The 15,353-nt window shown below is 32.4% G+C and overlaps 1 protein-coding gene across 1 annotated transcript in view; it reads right to left on the minus strand.

Moving 5' to 3' along the window:
• LOC144850223 (guanine nucleotide-binding protein G(s) subunit alpha-like) overlaps positions 1–15,353 on the minus strand; it is a 56,296-nt gene that overhangs the window by 36,089 nt on the left and 4,854 nt on the right. Inside the window, exons 4-5 of the mRNA XM_078707459.1 lie at positions 15,178–15,297; positions 10,244–10,341 (exon numbers count right to left, since the gene is read on the minus strand). Of these exons, the coding sequence (XP_078563585.1) occupies positions 10,244–10,341; positions 15,178–15,297 (218 nt within the window). The remainder of the gene's footprint in view (positions 1–10,243; positions 10,342–15,177; positions 15,298–15,353) is intronic.

A 15,353-nucleotide genomic window follows, 5' to 3' on the forward strand; every position in this document is an offset into this window, starting at 1 on the left:
AAAGCAAAGCTTATTAAAAACGATCCACGATTTATTTCTAGTTTAAAAGTTGTCTAGGCCGTTTAGCTAGGCCTAGGCCGTTTAGTCTAGGCCTAAGCTAGTGGTCAGGAGATCATCATCCCCACTGCTGGAGTGCATGGAGAGCACCCTGCACATGTTTTGAAAAAAACCAAAGGTTGATCGCGAACTGCAAAAAGGCTAGATACGATGACCATACTATAAATTTAGTTTGGTTTGTGCATGTTTTTACCATATAAAAAAACACTTGACCCTAATTTATTAATATTTTAAAACTTTGTTGTCAGTCGTCGCGTAGCCATTTTTTCTGGGAATTCCATTTTACTTGCTGTCCACACCACACATACAGTACATAGTAGCCTAAAAATGTAAATACTTGCGGTCCACAACGGATTTGATATTATTACTTCAAGAACAAGTTCGTAAATTACAGTTTGTATCAAAATGCAATAATAAAAAGTAAACGATGGAATTTTGGTACAGAGAATGTGTGTAACATAACAAAAAGCAGAAATATCAATCTTTTTGGCACTTAAGTTGTTAATTTACATGTTAAATTTAATTGTTTTATACTGTATTTTTAATACTGTTTGTTCTTTTACTGTACTAATGCACAGTAAGTTTTACATAGGGCATTTGTTTGGACATGTTTTTACAACTGATTTTAATAGAGGGCGCTTTTTTCCCGAACCTTCTCATTTACGAACGCCTCTCAGACCAAGGGGTACGTAAATGAGAAGGTCGACTGTATGTAATAAAAATAAATTTCACCGTTTATTTTAGAAACCATGACTGTGTAAAAAAAGACATAATTTTGACAACTTTTTTCATAAAAAACGCGCGCTAATTGTCTAATTCGACGTGCTCATATGACATTATTTTAAGTCGAAATGGTTTAAAATTTGTTAGAAAATGATGGAAATACATAATTTATGCAAAACAATTATGCTTTAATGTTACGTGCGAACCTCACATGTAAAGGTTTGCATGCGTATGGGAATTTTACATGCTTAAAATGACATGAAACGCGTAGAAAGTTGATTAGAAATTACTTTTGCGCATTTTCAAATTTTAAATGCATATTTATCACACCGTCTTTAGCAAAAAAATTTTCTTTTTTATCAGTTTTATAAAAGTAGCTTTTGGGTAGTCAAATGGGTCACACCTAATGCATCTCGAAATATTCGTTTTGCTCATCTAATTTCTAGGCTATCTTACTGAAGATTGATATCTTTATTAAAGTCCATGATACTGCGGATAGTCTTTCCAAACTTGCAATGTCTCAGACTAGTAGCACGCTTGCGTTGTCGAAAAATAATTTTTCTGTTGCAGAAATGAGATAAGATGAAATTTGTCATCTTACAGCAGGGTGGTGTTTGTATTAGATTTAAGACAAAATTAAGCAAATATTTTTGCATAGTGTAATTAATAAATCCGAAATCAAGGATTTAAGGCAAAGTTAAGACAAATTTTTGTTAAGCAAATTTGATAAATCTGGCCCCTGTTCTTGCATTTTGGTATGAGATAGATTTTTTTTCAAATAATTTATCTTAATCTAAAGCTTTTCAGCGTGATCACTCATCCGTGACGTCATTTATACGCCATTTTGTGAAATCACATATCAGGCATATCTCTATAACTCGTATTCATATATTATCAATCAAATTCACTATAAATAAGTTCAGGTCAAGGATAAAAACATACGCGCACACAAGGTCATATGCATAAAATCGCGCGTCAGTCCATCAGTTTTAAGGAGAGTGAGAGCGATTGCTCTCCTCCGCTCTCCTAAACTTGCTTCGAGGAGAGCAACTAATTGCTCTCCTCCCGGGCCCAGCCTAGGCCTAGCTAGTCCACATTTTGCACCATGTACTGTACTAGGAGAGCAAATTGCTCTCCTCAGTATTCCAGGAGAGCAATGAATTGCTCTCCTGGATTTTTCATATGTGAAGGACTGGCGCGTTAACAATTTAAAAAGCTCAAAATAACGTTTTGATTACAGCATGAATTAGGCCATTTGCATGCGAAATACTTAAAAAACGCAAGAATTACGAATGTTTTGTACAAATCCCATTCTACTCACAATCGTTAGTACATTCACCAAATTTGAGTCCATTCCGACTTAAAATAACGCTATACGAGCAGGTTAAAGATAACAAAATGCGCATATTAATTGCACAAAAGTGCTGAAAATGGTAAAAAAAATAAGGCATTTTTAAAATTTGTTTTTCCTATCTTATTCTTATTTCATTCCCAGAATTTTGTATATCTCTAATGTAATCTTATGTATAGTTTTAGGAAATTTTATTTTTCAATGAAACTTTAACTTTATAATGATAAAAATTGCGTGCTACGCACAAAATTACACGAGTACGCATATTTGAAATTTCAAAATGCGCTAAATTAATTTCTAATCAATTTCGCGTACATTTCAGGTCATTTTGAGCATTTCAAAAATTGTATAAATTGTTTGCGTTTTGCGCACACACTTGTGCGCACACCTCGTACAAAGCGTAGAAAAATGGTTTTTCCAATTGATTTTTGTTTTTCATACCACCTGTAGTAGATTTTTTTCTGTAAGGAGGCTTATTAATTGTACAAGCGAGTAGTTGTAAATTGCGTTATCTGAATGTACACGCGCCCGACTAAGGAGAATTTATTTTATGAATAGACATGCGCAGTAATTGTAATTACGACAAAAATTAACAAACTGTGCATGTGGACGTGTATTATAGATGAAAATATCGCGCAATAACAAACATGTTGCATATTGGCTGCATGGACATTCCAACGTTGTAGTTTGTTTGTGGTGTGTGTTACGATGTTTTCACGAGTGAATAAAAAGCATATAAAACACAAACGAAAACTATTTATTATTTTATATTGTTTGTGATAAAAAAACTTTATCCAGGCAGGCTGCATATGCTGATAATTGATAGAGCCCTGACGTCGATCATACATGACTCGGCTGCACGGCATAGTCAACCATTGAATAGGCCTCCTATAAGCTATGGCCGTGGCGACTGGTATCGCGTCAGGCCGGTGAGGCTGCAGTAGACAGACATATTTTATGCAGTCATGTTTTATTTGTATTTGAATCACAAATTTTGAATGAATAAAGATAAAAACAATACAAGACAACAACCTATATATTTATTTTATGTATCTACCAAAAAATGTAGCCATTTTCATGGTTTTTAAAATTTGCTAAAGAATTTTCAATCTTGCGGAAAAAAATTGGCGACCTTTCGTAAATTTTGCAAAAGAAAATTGGACCTTAGCGTGAGTGTAGATACAGTATACAGTGTGTACTGTATACTTAGACACAAAATTCTTCAGTTCAGGTCATAATGCCATATAATCTTTTTCTGTGTGCAATATTCCAACATATGACGTGCATGTGGCGTTTGTGGTGCAGACAACTAACTCGTCAAAGTGACGAGTTCAAATCTAGTGTACGTTTGATTTTGTTCTACAAAACTGTCGTCACAATAAAGACAGAAATAAATAAAAATAAATAAAACATTGTATCAGACAAGAAAATCCTGTGTTTATACAATACGGTAATCAAGTAATTACCTGAATAGTAGAACAATTAAATCTGTTTAGGCCTATGCCTCTTGCATGTGCCCGACAAGATTGTGCTTTTTATGATGAATTATTATTATTATTATAGTTTATCAAAATATTATAAAATAAGTTTAGGCCATGTATTCGATAAGTGGCAACATCAAAGCATTTTGGCGGCCATGATAAAAGAGTTTAGTTTTTTTTTGTTTCCCTTTTTGTGATGTGTCAAAACTGTGAACAAGCATATTCAATTATAAATTTATGATGTTCATGGGAAGCAAGTTTAGAGCAGAATAAAGCTGGCCTAGAACCAGTCTATGAATACTGTACAAGTATTCATAGGTAAAAAAAATGAAAATAAAAATTTTAAAAATGTCCATACTGAGGTTTAAAATATTTTCTTGAATCGTAGAATTATACACCTTAATTCTCTACAGTATGGTAATGAAATAATTAGCACAGCAAATTGAAATGTGTAAGCATGACTCAGGTGCTCGAAAATCATTGGAACCTAGAACTAATCCACCTTGCCTTTGTCTTTTCATTAAATGCTTGTTAACGATAATGACCTGAATGAAATCCCTTTGTACAAGGTGACCCAGCAAGGCTGGGTGTCTTCCTGTTTTGTCTAAATTTAGCGCAGGAGCTATTTATAGCATGATGCGTCAATAGTGTTACTGTCAACTGGTACAAAACAAATCTAAACTAATTTATAAGCTTTATACAAATTTAGACTAGCCTATTCAATGCAATAGTAATTCAAGCCTAGTTTAAACTGTAATATCAAAGCTTAGCATTGTCTCTGTGCTATGACCTGCTGACCCATTTTAAATATTATATTATTAGGCTCTTCAAAATAATGCATGATCTACGTCTGTTTGCATTATATTAACCTGTCTTTATCATATCATTATCCCCACAATCCTTACCTATTGCTTGCCTAAATATTAAATTAACACAACTGCTGTTCCTTCTACAGTACAATGGTCTTAAGTTAACATTGCATAGTACTGATTTACAGTACAAACAATACCATTTTTAAAATAGTTTTGGGGTTTAACTGATAACATTTGTTAAAATTGAAATGTAATGTAAATATATACAGCCCTGAATTAATCAAACATGATAATATACAATTTAATTTAGTTTGAATGGTTGCTGATAAGCTTTCAGGAATTGTCAAAATCCCTCAGAGAAAAGCTTACCTTGAAAAAATATATGGATTAAAGCTATCATAATATATCTAGGGACTTCAATTTCCCCACCCACAGGACTACACATTTAAATGTGTTGTTACAGAGAACAGGGTTGTCTAATCTATAGTCTGCAAGAGTTGTCTACATACCACACCCTCGCTCTGTACCCTTATCGATAAATTCACTCTTTCTAAAGACCTTTCTGTCATGCTGGATAATATTAATGACAAGAAATATTATTATGAGTCAAAATTATATTAAATTATTATTGGGAGGGGGAGGGGGAGAAATGGGAAAGAGGTTAGGTGAACATATGGACAGTGACAACTTACTGTATAGTCCTATTATAACAAATCTTACTAAATTTACCTGAGATAGCATACGATTTTGTTACAATTTCTCTTATTTTGTGTTCTGCTGGGAAAGGTAATTAATACTAAAAATGGGCTTATAGTATCTGTCATATCTCTTCATTATATCAAGAACTATATTTAGAGAATTCTATTAGCATTTTTGGTGATCAACCTTCTCATATTTAGACATTTCTCATTACAAACATTCTATCAGTGTTTAAGGATGTCATTGCTACATTTTGTCCAATCAAGTTTTTCAACTTATGTTGAAAGTTACACAATATTAGTTATTGAAATAAAATAATTATATTTTCAAGTATGACACTTGCTTGATGGTATTGGATCGATCGACAAGCCTAATAGCTGATATGACCCTTACTTTCTTATTAAGTCTATAAATACTATGTAGACATTTGGTAGGAACAACCAGGTATTGAAAAAGGTTTGTTCTATGGGTTTTCTTCTTAATTTTACTTCTCATTTACAAACATTCTCATTTCCAGTAAAAACCCTCAATTACAAACCCCATTTAACAAATTCTCAATTTATTATTACACTGCTGTTTTTAGGCCTTATGGGATATGGTGTATATAGGTTAAATCTATGTATTGTAACCTCAATTTTACGAATATTTTGAATTACGAACAGCAGCAGGCCTGTGCAGTATGTACTGTAATTGAGGGTTTTACTGAATGCATTCAGAACAGTTAATGGGAAGGTCGACTGGTCCTAAAGCATTTTCAATAATACTACTACATACAGAAATATTCAGCATGCATGTGACAACTCAATAAAGCATGCAAAATGTCATAGGTCATACTGGTTGGCCAAGTCCAACATATTCAATAACATTCTATTTATAGGACTAGCTGATGACATGACATTTAAAAGTAAGATAGCAAATAGTGTATACAACCAAAAATAGAACAGTAATCTATTAATAGCATTTACACTACTCGGTAACTACCCACAAATGGTAAGCAGGCAACAGGTCATAGGTCACCATAGTAAAATTATTATGCTGTTTATAGACTGTTATCCCTACATTTTTGTAAATCTAATTTAAGGTCACAAATTGTATTAAAAAAAATTATAAATACCCTGGGGCTCGCACTGGTCAATCGCCAAGTTGGCATGGGCGAAAACGTTTAATTCAAGCTCCATTTTGTCTTGTTTATTTCAATATGATGGAGTTAGCAGAGGTAGACTGCACTGAGAAACAGACATTACACAAAACATGGATGATGAAGTCTACCCAGACTATCACGTGCTGTGCGCTGCACAAAATGACATCCGACGTACAGCTATTTACCAGGATTGGCTATTTTTCGATAGGGGTGTATTTTAGATTAAAAAGAATCAATATAGTCTTTTCGATGAACGATGTCTTAATCTTATCGAAACCAAATATTTATGCGTTATGCATTTTAGACGCTGCCTATTTAAAGTAGTTTCATATTTTACCCTTCTTAATAAACTTTCCTCGTGCATACAGAGCGTAAACAAAACAACATTCGGGAAATGGTAGTCTAACAGGGAATTAGCTAAACACACACACACACATGCATTAAATGCGGGACTATATACAGCAGGGCCGGCTGCCGGCTTATGTGTTGTTGGTGTAAAATCTGGATGGCAATTTCCCCTCACGACGGAAACGCTTCGGCGTGGCCATAATGGCGAGGAATGTAAAGGGTGATGTGGCCTATATTAAAATATGTACATTCAACAACCATACGTGTGTTCGTTTTCCTCAATATTTTTAGCATACGACGACGCATACATAATTTTGTAGGCCAAGACCGCCGCTACTGTACTACTGTCTTAGGACACGATTTTCGCGTGGTCAGCCACACATGACCAGCCAAGCGTCAAGAACAAAAATAACATAGCGTTTAATGAGATTTTAAAATTTACACTGATCAATAAACTGTATGATTAAAAACAATTTGTTGGTATAAAATACAATGGAAATTATTATTTGTTTAAATCATAACAGTGATTTAGGCCTGGCTCTCTCTTTACAACTACAGGGAACAGTGTAGGCCTGGCTCTATCTTTACAACTACAGGGAACAGTGTATAGGCCTGGCTCTCTCTTTACAACTACATGGATAAATTGACTAAAATGTTTTTACCATTATATTTTGGCTAAAGACCTATTCATTTGGCTTAATAACAAAATTTGACTAGCTAGGCTTTTAGTCGTGGTATGATATTTGTATGTTTACCGCTGTTTACCAGCAGACCTACAGTACACACAAAGCCTAGCTAGGCTAGGCTTTTAGTCGTGGTATGATATTTGTATGTTTACCGCTGTTTACCAGCGGACCTACAGTACACTCAAAGCCTAGCTAGGCTAGGCTTTTAGTCGTGGTATGATATTTGTGTGTTTACTGCTGTTTACCAGCAAACTTACATAACTAAGCATATTGTCAAAGTGAGTCTACACAATTTTTTTACTGATTATTTTTGCTAATACTGTAAATACAAACAGTAGTGTTTTATATTAATGCTATTACTATGAAAGCTCTAGTGGTCTAATGGTTTAGGATATCTGCATATCAAGCAGAAGGTTCCAAGGTTTTTTGAATCCCAGTTGGGGGCTGCTTTTTTTTCATTCAAGACATGAAATGACTGGTTGAATGTTTTTGAAGTAATGCATTTTTTAAAAAAGTGCTTGTAAATATTTATATTCTCACGTACTGTAATGTATAATATTCAGTATACTACCAGGTTAGAATATATTATACCGATAGAATTTATAATGTATATTTATTCTTTTTCTTAATTCAAAGTCCTTGCCTACCAAAAAAAAAAAAAAACTTAATATTAATAAATCATGATCCATAAAGGAAAACAGATTTTCAACACACTAAAATTAATACTAGTAATAATATATTGTTGGAAAAATTCAACGGATTTCTGTGTGATAATGTATAAATAATATGAAATCTTGCTATTGTTTCTATAGAATTCAGGCCACATAATACAATAGAGTAGGTTGTATACAATATGTATGCAATTTGGTATCAGATACTGTAGTCTAGTAGCAGAATAAACAAATGTTTAGTGATAAATGTCCATCTAAATTACAGCTCTATCACTGTAGTCATGGTTATGAAGAAATAATTAGAAAATTGCATTTCAACAAAATGCCTAGAAACATCGAGAATAATTTGATGAAATGGTAATAGAAGAAATATAATATTGATCTTTATAACCAAATTATTAAAATTATGTTCATTCATTAGTAGTATGTTATAATTTGTTTTATACTGGATATTAAAATTACTATTAATTTGCAAAATACTTTTAAAATATGCAACTTATTACCAAATATTATCGCAATGATAATAAGCTATTTCTAGCTTCAAATGAGACAATATTATTTTAAAATAATTTTTCATGAAAACAAATAGTACTGTATAAAGAAGATTTTATACTGAAATTTTAGTTTGTTTATACGTAGTCTATACTTTGCTTTGGATACTAACCATTTAATAATCAACATGGATAAAGATTGTTAATCTCTATCTAAGCTTTAAGAAACTATCTACTCCTCCTGGTACAGGGATGAGTGCAGTACAGAAGGTAACCATTCACCTGTCCAAATGAAGCTGGAAGGCCTAGGCTAACCCTAGACCAGCACAGCATGTGATTTCCGAGAATCTAGTAAAGATAGCCGAGTACTAGGAGTGATCTAATACCATGCAATAACCTGCATTACTAATTCCCTATGCCCAAGGCATACATTCTACATTAATAACTATACCTACCAAATGAACAATCATACTGCATCATTTTTTATGGGTTTATATTCACATTATTACTGTACTGTACATTACACAGTACGCAACAAACTAGAAATTTGTGTTTTCAGTAGATCACAATACTTATATACACGTTTACCATAAGGCGCGAAAACATAGCATAGCAATTTTTTTATCTAAATATTTGTGATGTTCAAAAATGTCAATAAGAGCTCATGAATGATCGATCACTCAATGGAAAATAAGCTATTCGCACTACTTTTCCATTCTGAACTAGTTTTACACTGTCTTTAGACCCCAAAAAAAACATTGAAATCTACTTACAAATACTGTATTGACTTGCATTCTATTTGAAAGATTTCAGATACTGTCCCATTGTTTATGCAATACAAAGTATAACCTCACATTACCCGCCCCTCCCATCGAAGTCGCCGATGTAGGCAAACCCACAATGTATTGTTAAATATTTGCGTGTGGTAGGGTTTCAATTACCATAGGAAAGGCCTATTACTTTCTTAGTAACAACATTTTGCTGTTTGAAATCTCATTCGTACACTACAGTATTACCAACTGGTTCAATTGTAGCAAGCATCAGTACAGTACCTTTCTCTAGCGGATGCAACTTTAGCATGCAATTATATCAGAAATGTTTGTGTTGGTAAATTGACTGTATGTTCAATCAATAAATGGGTATTGGAATAAGGTATTATTTTCGCTTTTTAAAAAATTATTTTTATCATACAAAAAAATAAAAAAGAGCCGTGCCAGTTATCACATTATTTGTTTGCATGATTTTCATGGCTATTTCCTAGTTCTGATGTAAATGAGCATGTCTACTGCTCCTAACATTTTAGTAGTAATATAGATAATAATTCAGTTGGGGATGATATAGATTTACATTCATGTCATTTTCCAACACAATTCATTTGTAATCATCCTGACAATGACATTGACACTATTTTCATCAAATATAGTTAAATTAATATAACTTACTTCAAAGTGAAATAAATAATTATGATAAACATATAATTCAACAGCAGCTTAAGGAATATTTTGATGAAATTTGAACCCTGGGTGAAAAAACCCTCCAATTGAAAACTCCTTCCAATTAAGACTGCTGCTGTACATCTTTATTTGTGTATAACAAAACCCAAATTATATAAAAAATGAATTTAAAACAATTTGAAATTTGTTTATCATTAATAATTTGATTATTGTTAAATTGATTTTAAAATCAGAAATGAAAATCTCAAATGTCAGTTGACACATGAATTGGTGGTAATCTGACCTAGCATATTTTATATCATAAATTTGACTAAATGTGCAATACTTACTACTTTGCGCTATCTATAAGTTGATACTCATTTGATCTGTCATAGCACATCTGAACACCTTTATCTTCCCACAATGCAATTGTATGTTCCCAGAATTCCTAGAAGAAAAATCATTGTATATTTCAATAGCTACTGAAATACTGTACCTGTCCCAAAATAGAAAAACATCTTTTAATTAACTTTACAATTTCAATGTTGTCCTACAGGACTCTGAGGGGTTAAAGTACCATGACACTTTGTGAGCATTTTCGCAAGTTCTTTAAATCATCCAAGTAATATGCATAAAAATCACCAAAATGGCTTAAAATGGCAAAAGCTTGACTTTGCCGCTACATTTATTATTTATTCATGTCAAATATATTTTATGAGGGCGGTCCATCTATCTAAAACTGATCCCTCAAAACAATAACAATTTATGTTCAAGTACTTTATAGGAGAATACAACAAGACAGTTTTGTTGCATCTTAATGGTACAAATATTTAACTAAACTAATCTACTCTCTCCCTCTCCGGATAATAATGTTGTTCACTACAAACGAAAAAAGTTTTATTTTGAGTAAAAATCAGGCTACAACCAGATTGATTTCACACTAGTTACCAAAACTGGGTTTTGCTTGCTTCTAAGCCTTAGTTGCACATTTGCACAATTGCCAAATATTTTATAAATATATAAAATGTCAGAGGATAACACAACACTTAAACAACATTATAGAAAAGAATGAAGAAAGTTTTATTTTTGGTGAATAAGTAACTATTTGAATAATTGAAAATTATGCACAGTGAGCTGCTAATAGCAACAGCATTTATTAGCATTTTACTCTCTCTCTCTGTACAGTATGGGCAAAGCATAATGTGTAGATTGTGTTTCCATGACTACTATATAAAGCTTCTAAAAACAGATTTTCATTTAGTTAGGATAGAGGTCAATAGATGAAGTGGCAGCATAGTGACCTTTCCGATGGTCTGAATAGCTAGCACATTGAATTGACTAAATCAGTTATTCTGTGGCTTGTAAATTAAAAATAGTGGCTAGATAATATGGCTGAACATCGTTTTATAGCGGTTATAACATAAGGGTTGTCTTGATGGTATTTTTAATATTATTCAGCTTTGCATGTCGGTGGCACCATGCACACTGAAAAAGTTAATAACATTATCATTGATCCCCTTTTTTTCACACATTCATTTTTTTAGTTTGCAATGAATAGCGCTAAATATGTATGTTTAGTCTATAGTGTAATTTGTAAACCAGACATTTTGACTTGGTTATGTTGGCTATAGAATGCTTAGACCGATATGAGGCTAGGATAGGTGGGCTAGGACATACTTGAATGCAACAGGAGACTTGGAATCTGTAACGGAATACCCATTCAACGATAAATTCAACTTAAAAAAGACAATAAAAGTATATTATCTTACTTTTTTGTAGTCTAGACACAGTAGTATATTCTTTGAAATAGAAAATGTTTGATTGATGTATTATGTATCTGAATAAATTCAACACAATTTATATTGAGAAATGTTAAAATAAAATACAGTAAAAAATTGTATTAAAATGCTTGGTAAATTGTAGATCATGTCATTGTCAATCAATGAATTCTACTACAAATAGAAATTGTTGTAATACAATATTGTGTGTATAATGCCTGTGGTTGGGCCTTTATTCAGGGAAATAAATAAAGGCCCTGGTGCGTTTATCTGAGGAGGGCGTTTACACGAATAAATACGGTATTATATTATTTTATTTTTAAAAAAACGATTTTCAATTGATTATTTTTAGGCATTAACAACAGGCTCTCACTATATTAATTATTTAAACTTATGTGTACTGAAAAAATAATAGCTAGGTTAGTTCTATTACTCTACAATACCTTAGTAAAGAAAATGAATAAGAATCCATATTGAACACTGTACAAAATTAATTTTTTTTAAATGTTGGTTTCAATGTGTTTTTGCATTTTAACATTTCCTAGAGTTCTTACTGATATTTTACACTACATTTTCACAGCTTTGCCTTAATGAAACTTGGCAATCCAAATTTCGTAGGGGGGGGGGGGGGGGGGAAGAAGCAAACAATACAACTACAGGTGAACTCATGTTTCACCTAATATAATTTAAATTAAAATAAAACTTGTTGATTAATTTAAAATCTAAATTTTATATTAGGTTTTAAAGATAATTTCCTGTTTCTACCATGAAAAATTTAGATGGATAACCGATAGAAATAATTAATCAACATTTGCCAATGTTAAAAATAACTCTTCTAAAAAAGTCACATGGCAAAGGGTATATTACTGTAGATCGGTCACAAAAAAAAGAAAAGCATTTACATGCTACGCTTACACTTACTGTAGGTAGGAGAACAAATTTGGCAAAAATATCCTCTTTGCCAAATTAGCGAATACATTTTGCCTTCACTCGATGTCAGAACAGGGCCTCAAACCAGCACCATGGTTACAAAATGCAATTTTGTCAATTTAGGCTTGCAACTAAATAAACGTTTTGACTACACAGTGGTTTAGGCACATGTTTACAGTAATTCTTAGATATTAAAAACTCCTATTATTATTGAACTCTACCAATATATGTTTAATAGCTGGATCTACCAAAGAGCATGTTTAGCATGCACAATGGCAATGATCTTTTGCTGTTTACTGAAAAGTTTGAATAATTAACTCATTACAACTTATTAAATGATTTAATGACCAAAAGATTCACCAAGCAAGTATAAAAGTTGAATAACATTTACTTAAAGACACTAGACCTACGTTTTTTTTACCTAATTTAAGGTCACACAAGTACAGTACATTTTATGTAAATTAGTACCATATGGACCTATTGTTTTCGTCTTTAAACGGTTAAAAATGTGAAAATAGATCTAATAGTTTTAGCGGCCCGCTATAAATCCCAACAGGCATCGCACACGGATTGATATTTTCATATTTTGATGTGATGTACCCACTCAATCGATCGTGTGAAAGGGTAAACAAATAAAAGAACCTAACTTTTCAGCTAAAATACCTCAATTTGTATTATCGGATTCTGCTAAAAAAGGAAAGACAATTAATTCAGCAACGCGACAACACCAGGCTAGACTTATAGCAGGCGTACAATGTTCTTACATTACCGCTCTTTTCCAGCTACAGTAGGCCTACAAACTAAGCCCAACTAAGCTAGGCCTAGAAACGTCTACAGTACAAGAGAACTTTCGACGCAAGCTACTTAGGTACAGTAGTGCATTGTTTTTCTCTTTTTATCATAATTTACCTTAGAACGGACATTTAAGACAAGAAATGACCTGGTTTAATGTTTTTAAAGTTATATATATATATATGCATTATTTTTACAAAACGTCTTTATCCTCTTGATGAATTATGTATACACGTATAGACTATTATCAGCTGTTCAGTCATGTACTACTTTGTGGCATAACGGGTAATGCTCAGGTTTGAGTGCTCTCAGATTGGGTTCGAACCTCTACAGAATTTAAGATGATTAACGAGGAATTTCCTCATGGTGAGAGAGACCAGAATGTGGAGGAAGAGGAACCAGCTGATTAGTTAGGGCCTAGCTTTCGCTCGGTATTAATTTAATTTTAATGTTTTAATTTATGTACAAAACTATATATCTAAAATAATATTTAAATCTCATAGGCATAGCAATCATGTAAACAATTTTATTTTAATAATTTCAGCATTTTTTAATTTGGTTAAAGATTTTTTTAAACTTTAAAACATTTGTGGAAAAATGATATACCAATTTGTAATATTTGCTGTAATAAAGCTTTGTGTTAAAATCAACCTAGTCAGCCTTATCATTCTCTAGAAATATTTTAAACTATGAAAACCTCTTTATAATTCATTTAAAAATGAATAGTTTTGTTATCAATCCTACGTATTACAATGCATTCCTTTTGACAAATCTCAATGAACAGATAAATTCTTCACAGGAAGCTTTTAAAATACTATTATTAGCATTCATATCAATATCTATAGTGTATAAATTGAAATATTTTAAAACACATAAGTGTGTGTATTCTTGTTGCTTGATTTCATATCGCGTGCATGACATTTTCCCATACAAAGATTGAAAATGCAATAGCACAGCATTTTAGATTTGTTCAACTCTAAGCTGGTGAATAATAAAAAGACAATCTTTATGCCATCATTTCCCTACCCTATACTGTATGCCTTGGCTTGACCCAAGTCAAAAACTACCCTGTCGAATAAATAGCCACACTGTGTAGCAAATCAGTCAAGCGATTACAGAATATGCGATTGCCAATTTAGGGGTTAACTATTTTGAATAAACAGTTGAGGAACAGGTTTAATGATAGTGGACATGTCAATAAGCATTTTGACTAAAACAGTGGTACAGGCATGTGTTTAATGTTCTTAAATAGTAAACATCCTTTTATAATTAATAACTATACCAATGCATTTTTATCTCGACCAAGGAACTTCTCTACTCTGCAACAAACATACAAGGTTTGAGGCGGTGGTATTTTTTCACACGGAATAATTGTTTTTTTTTCTTAGATGTAAGAATAATTTATATTTATAAACTATAATATTGTACAGTTCTGGAATATTGTTATCGTCCTAGTATAAATGAACCTTCAAGAACACTTATAAAAATGTTAACGTTAAAAATTAAAACAAATATTGTGATAAATATTAATACTATGATTTAAACCGAAATAGCATATCTTAGAGACAATACTTTTATTGTTCTTTGGATTGGAAGGATTATTTGGACATTCTAGAATTCATAGTCATGGTCTGTGAGGTCAATATAGTAAACTTATCGTGATGTTGTAGTTTGGGTAATAAAGGCATGGCAAGTCCTGGTATTTGTAGCACAGAACATGATACATCATTATCAAACCTTAAATGCTCATTCTTGTGCATTCTTGTGCTCAAACTTTTACTTACATCTGGGTAGTCAAAATCTGGTGCACTTGAAACATCCTGAATGTAATCCAATCGAAATTGGTTTTTAGGGTTGGCTAGCTGTATAGGTGGCGTGAGCGTACTCATTGCTCCTGTCACAGTCTGCAAAAAATTATATTTATTGATTTTATTACTTGGCAAAATGAAATTGTTTGAGT

This window comes from Antedon bifida, chromosome 8 (genome assembly GCF_963402885.1).
Source record: "Antedon bifida chromosome 8, ecAntBifi1.1, whole genome shotgun sequence".
NCBI lineage: Eukaryota > Metazoa > Echinodermata > Crinoidea > Comatulida > Antedonidae > Antedon > Antedon bifida.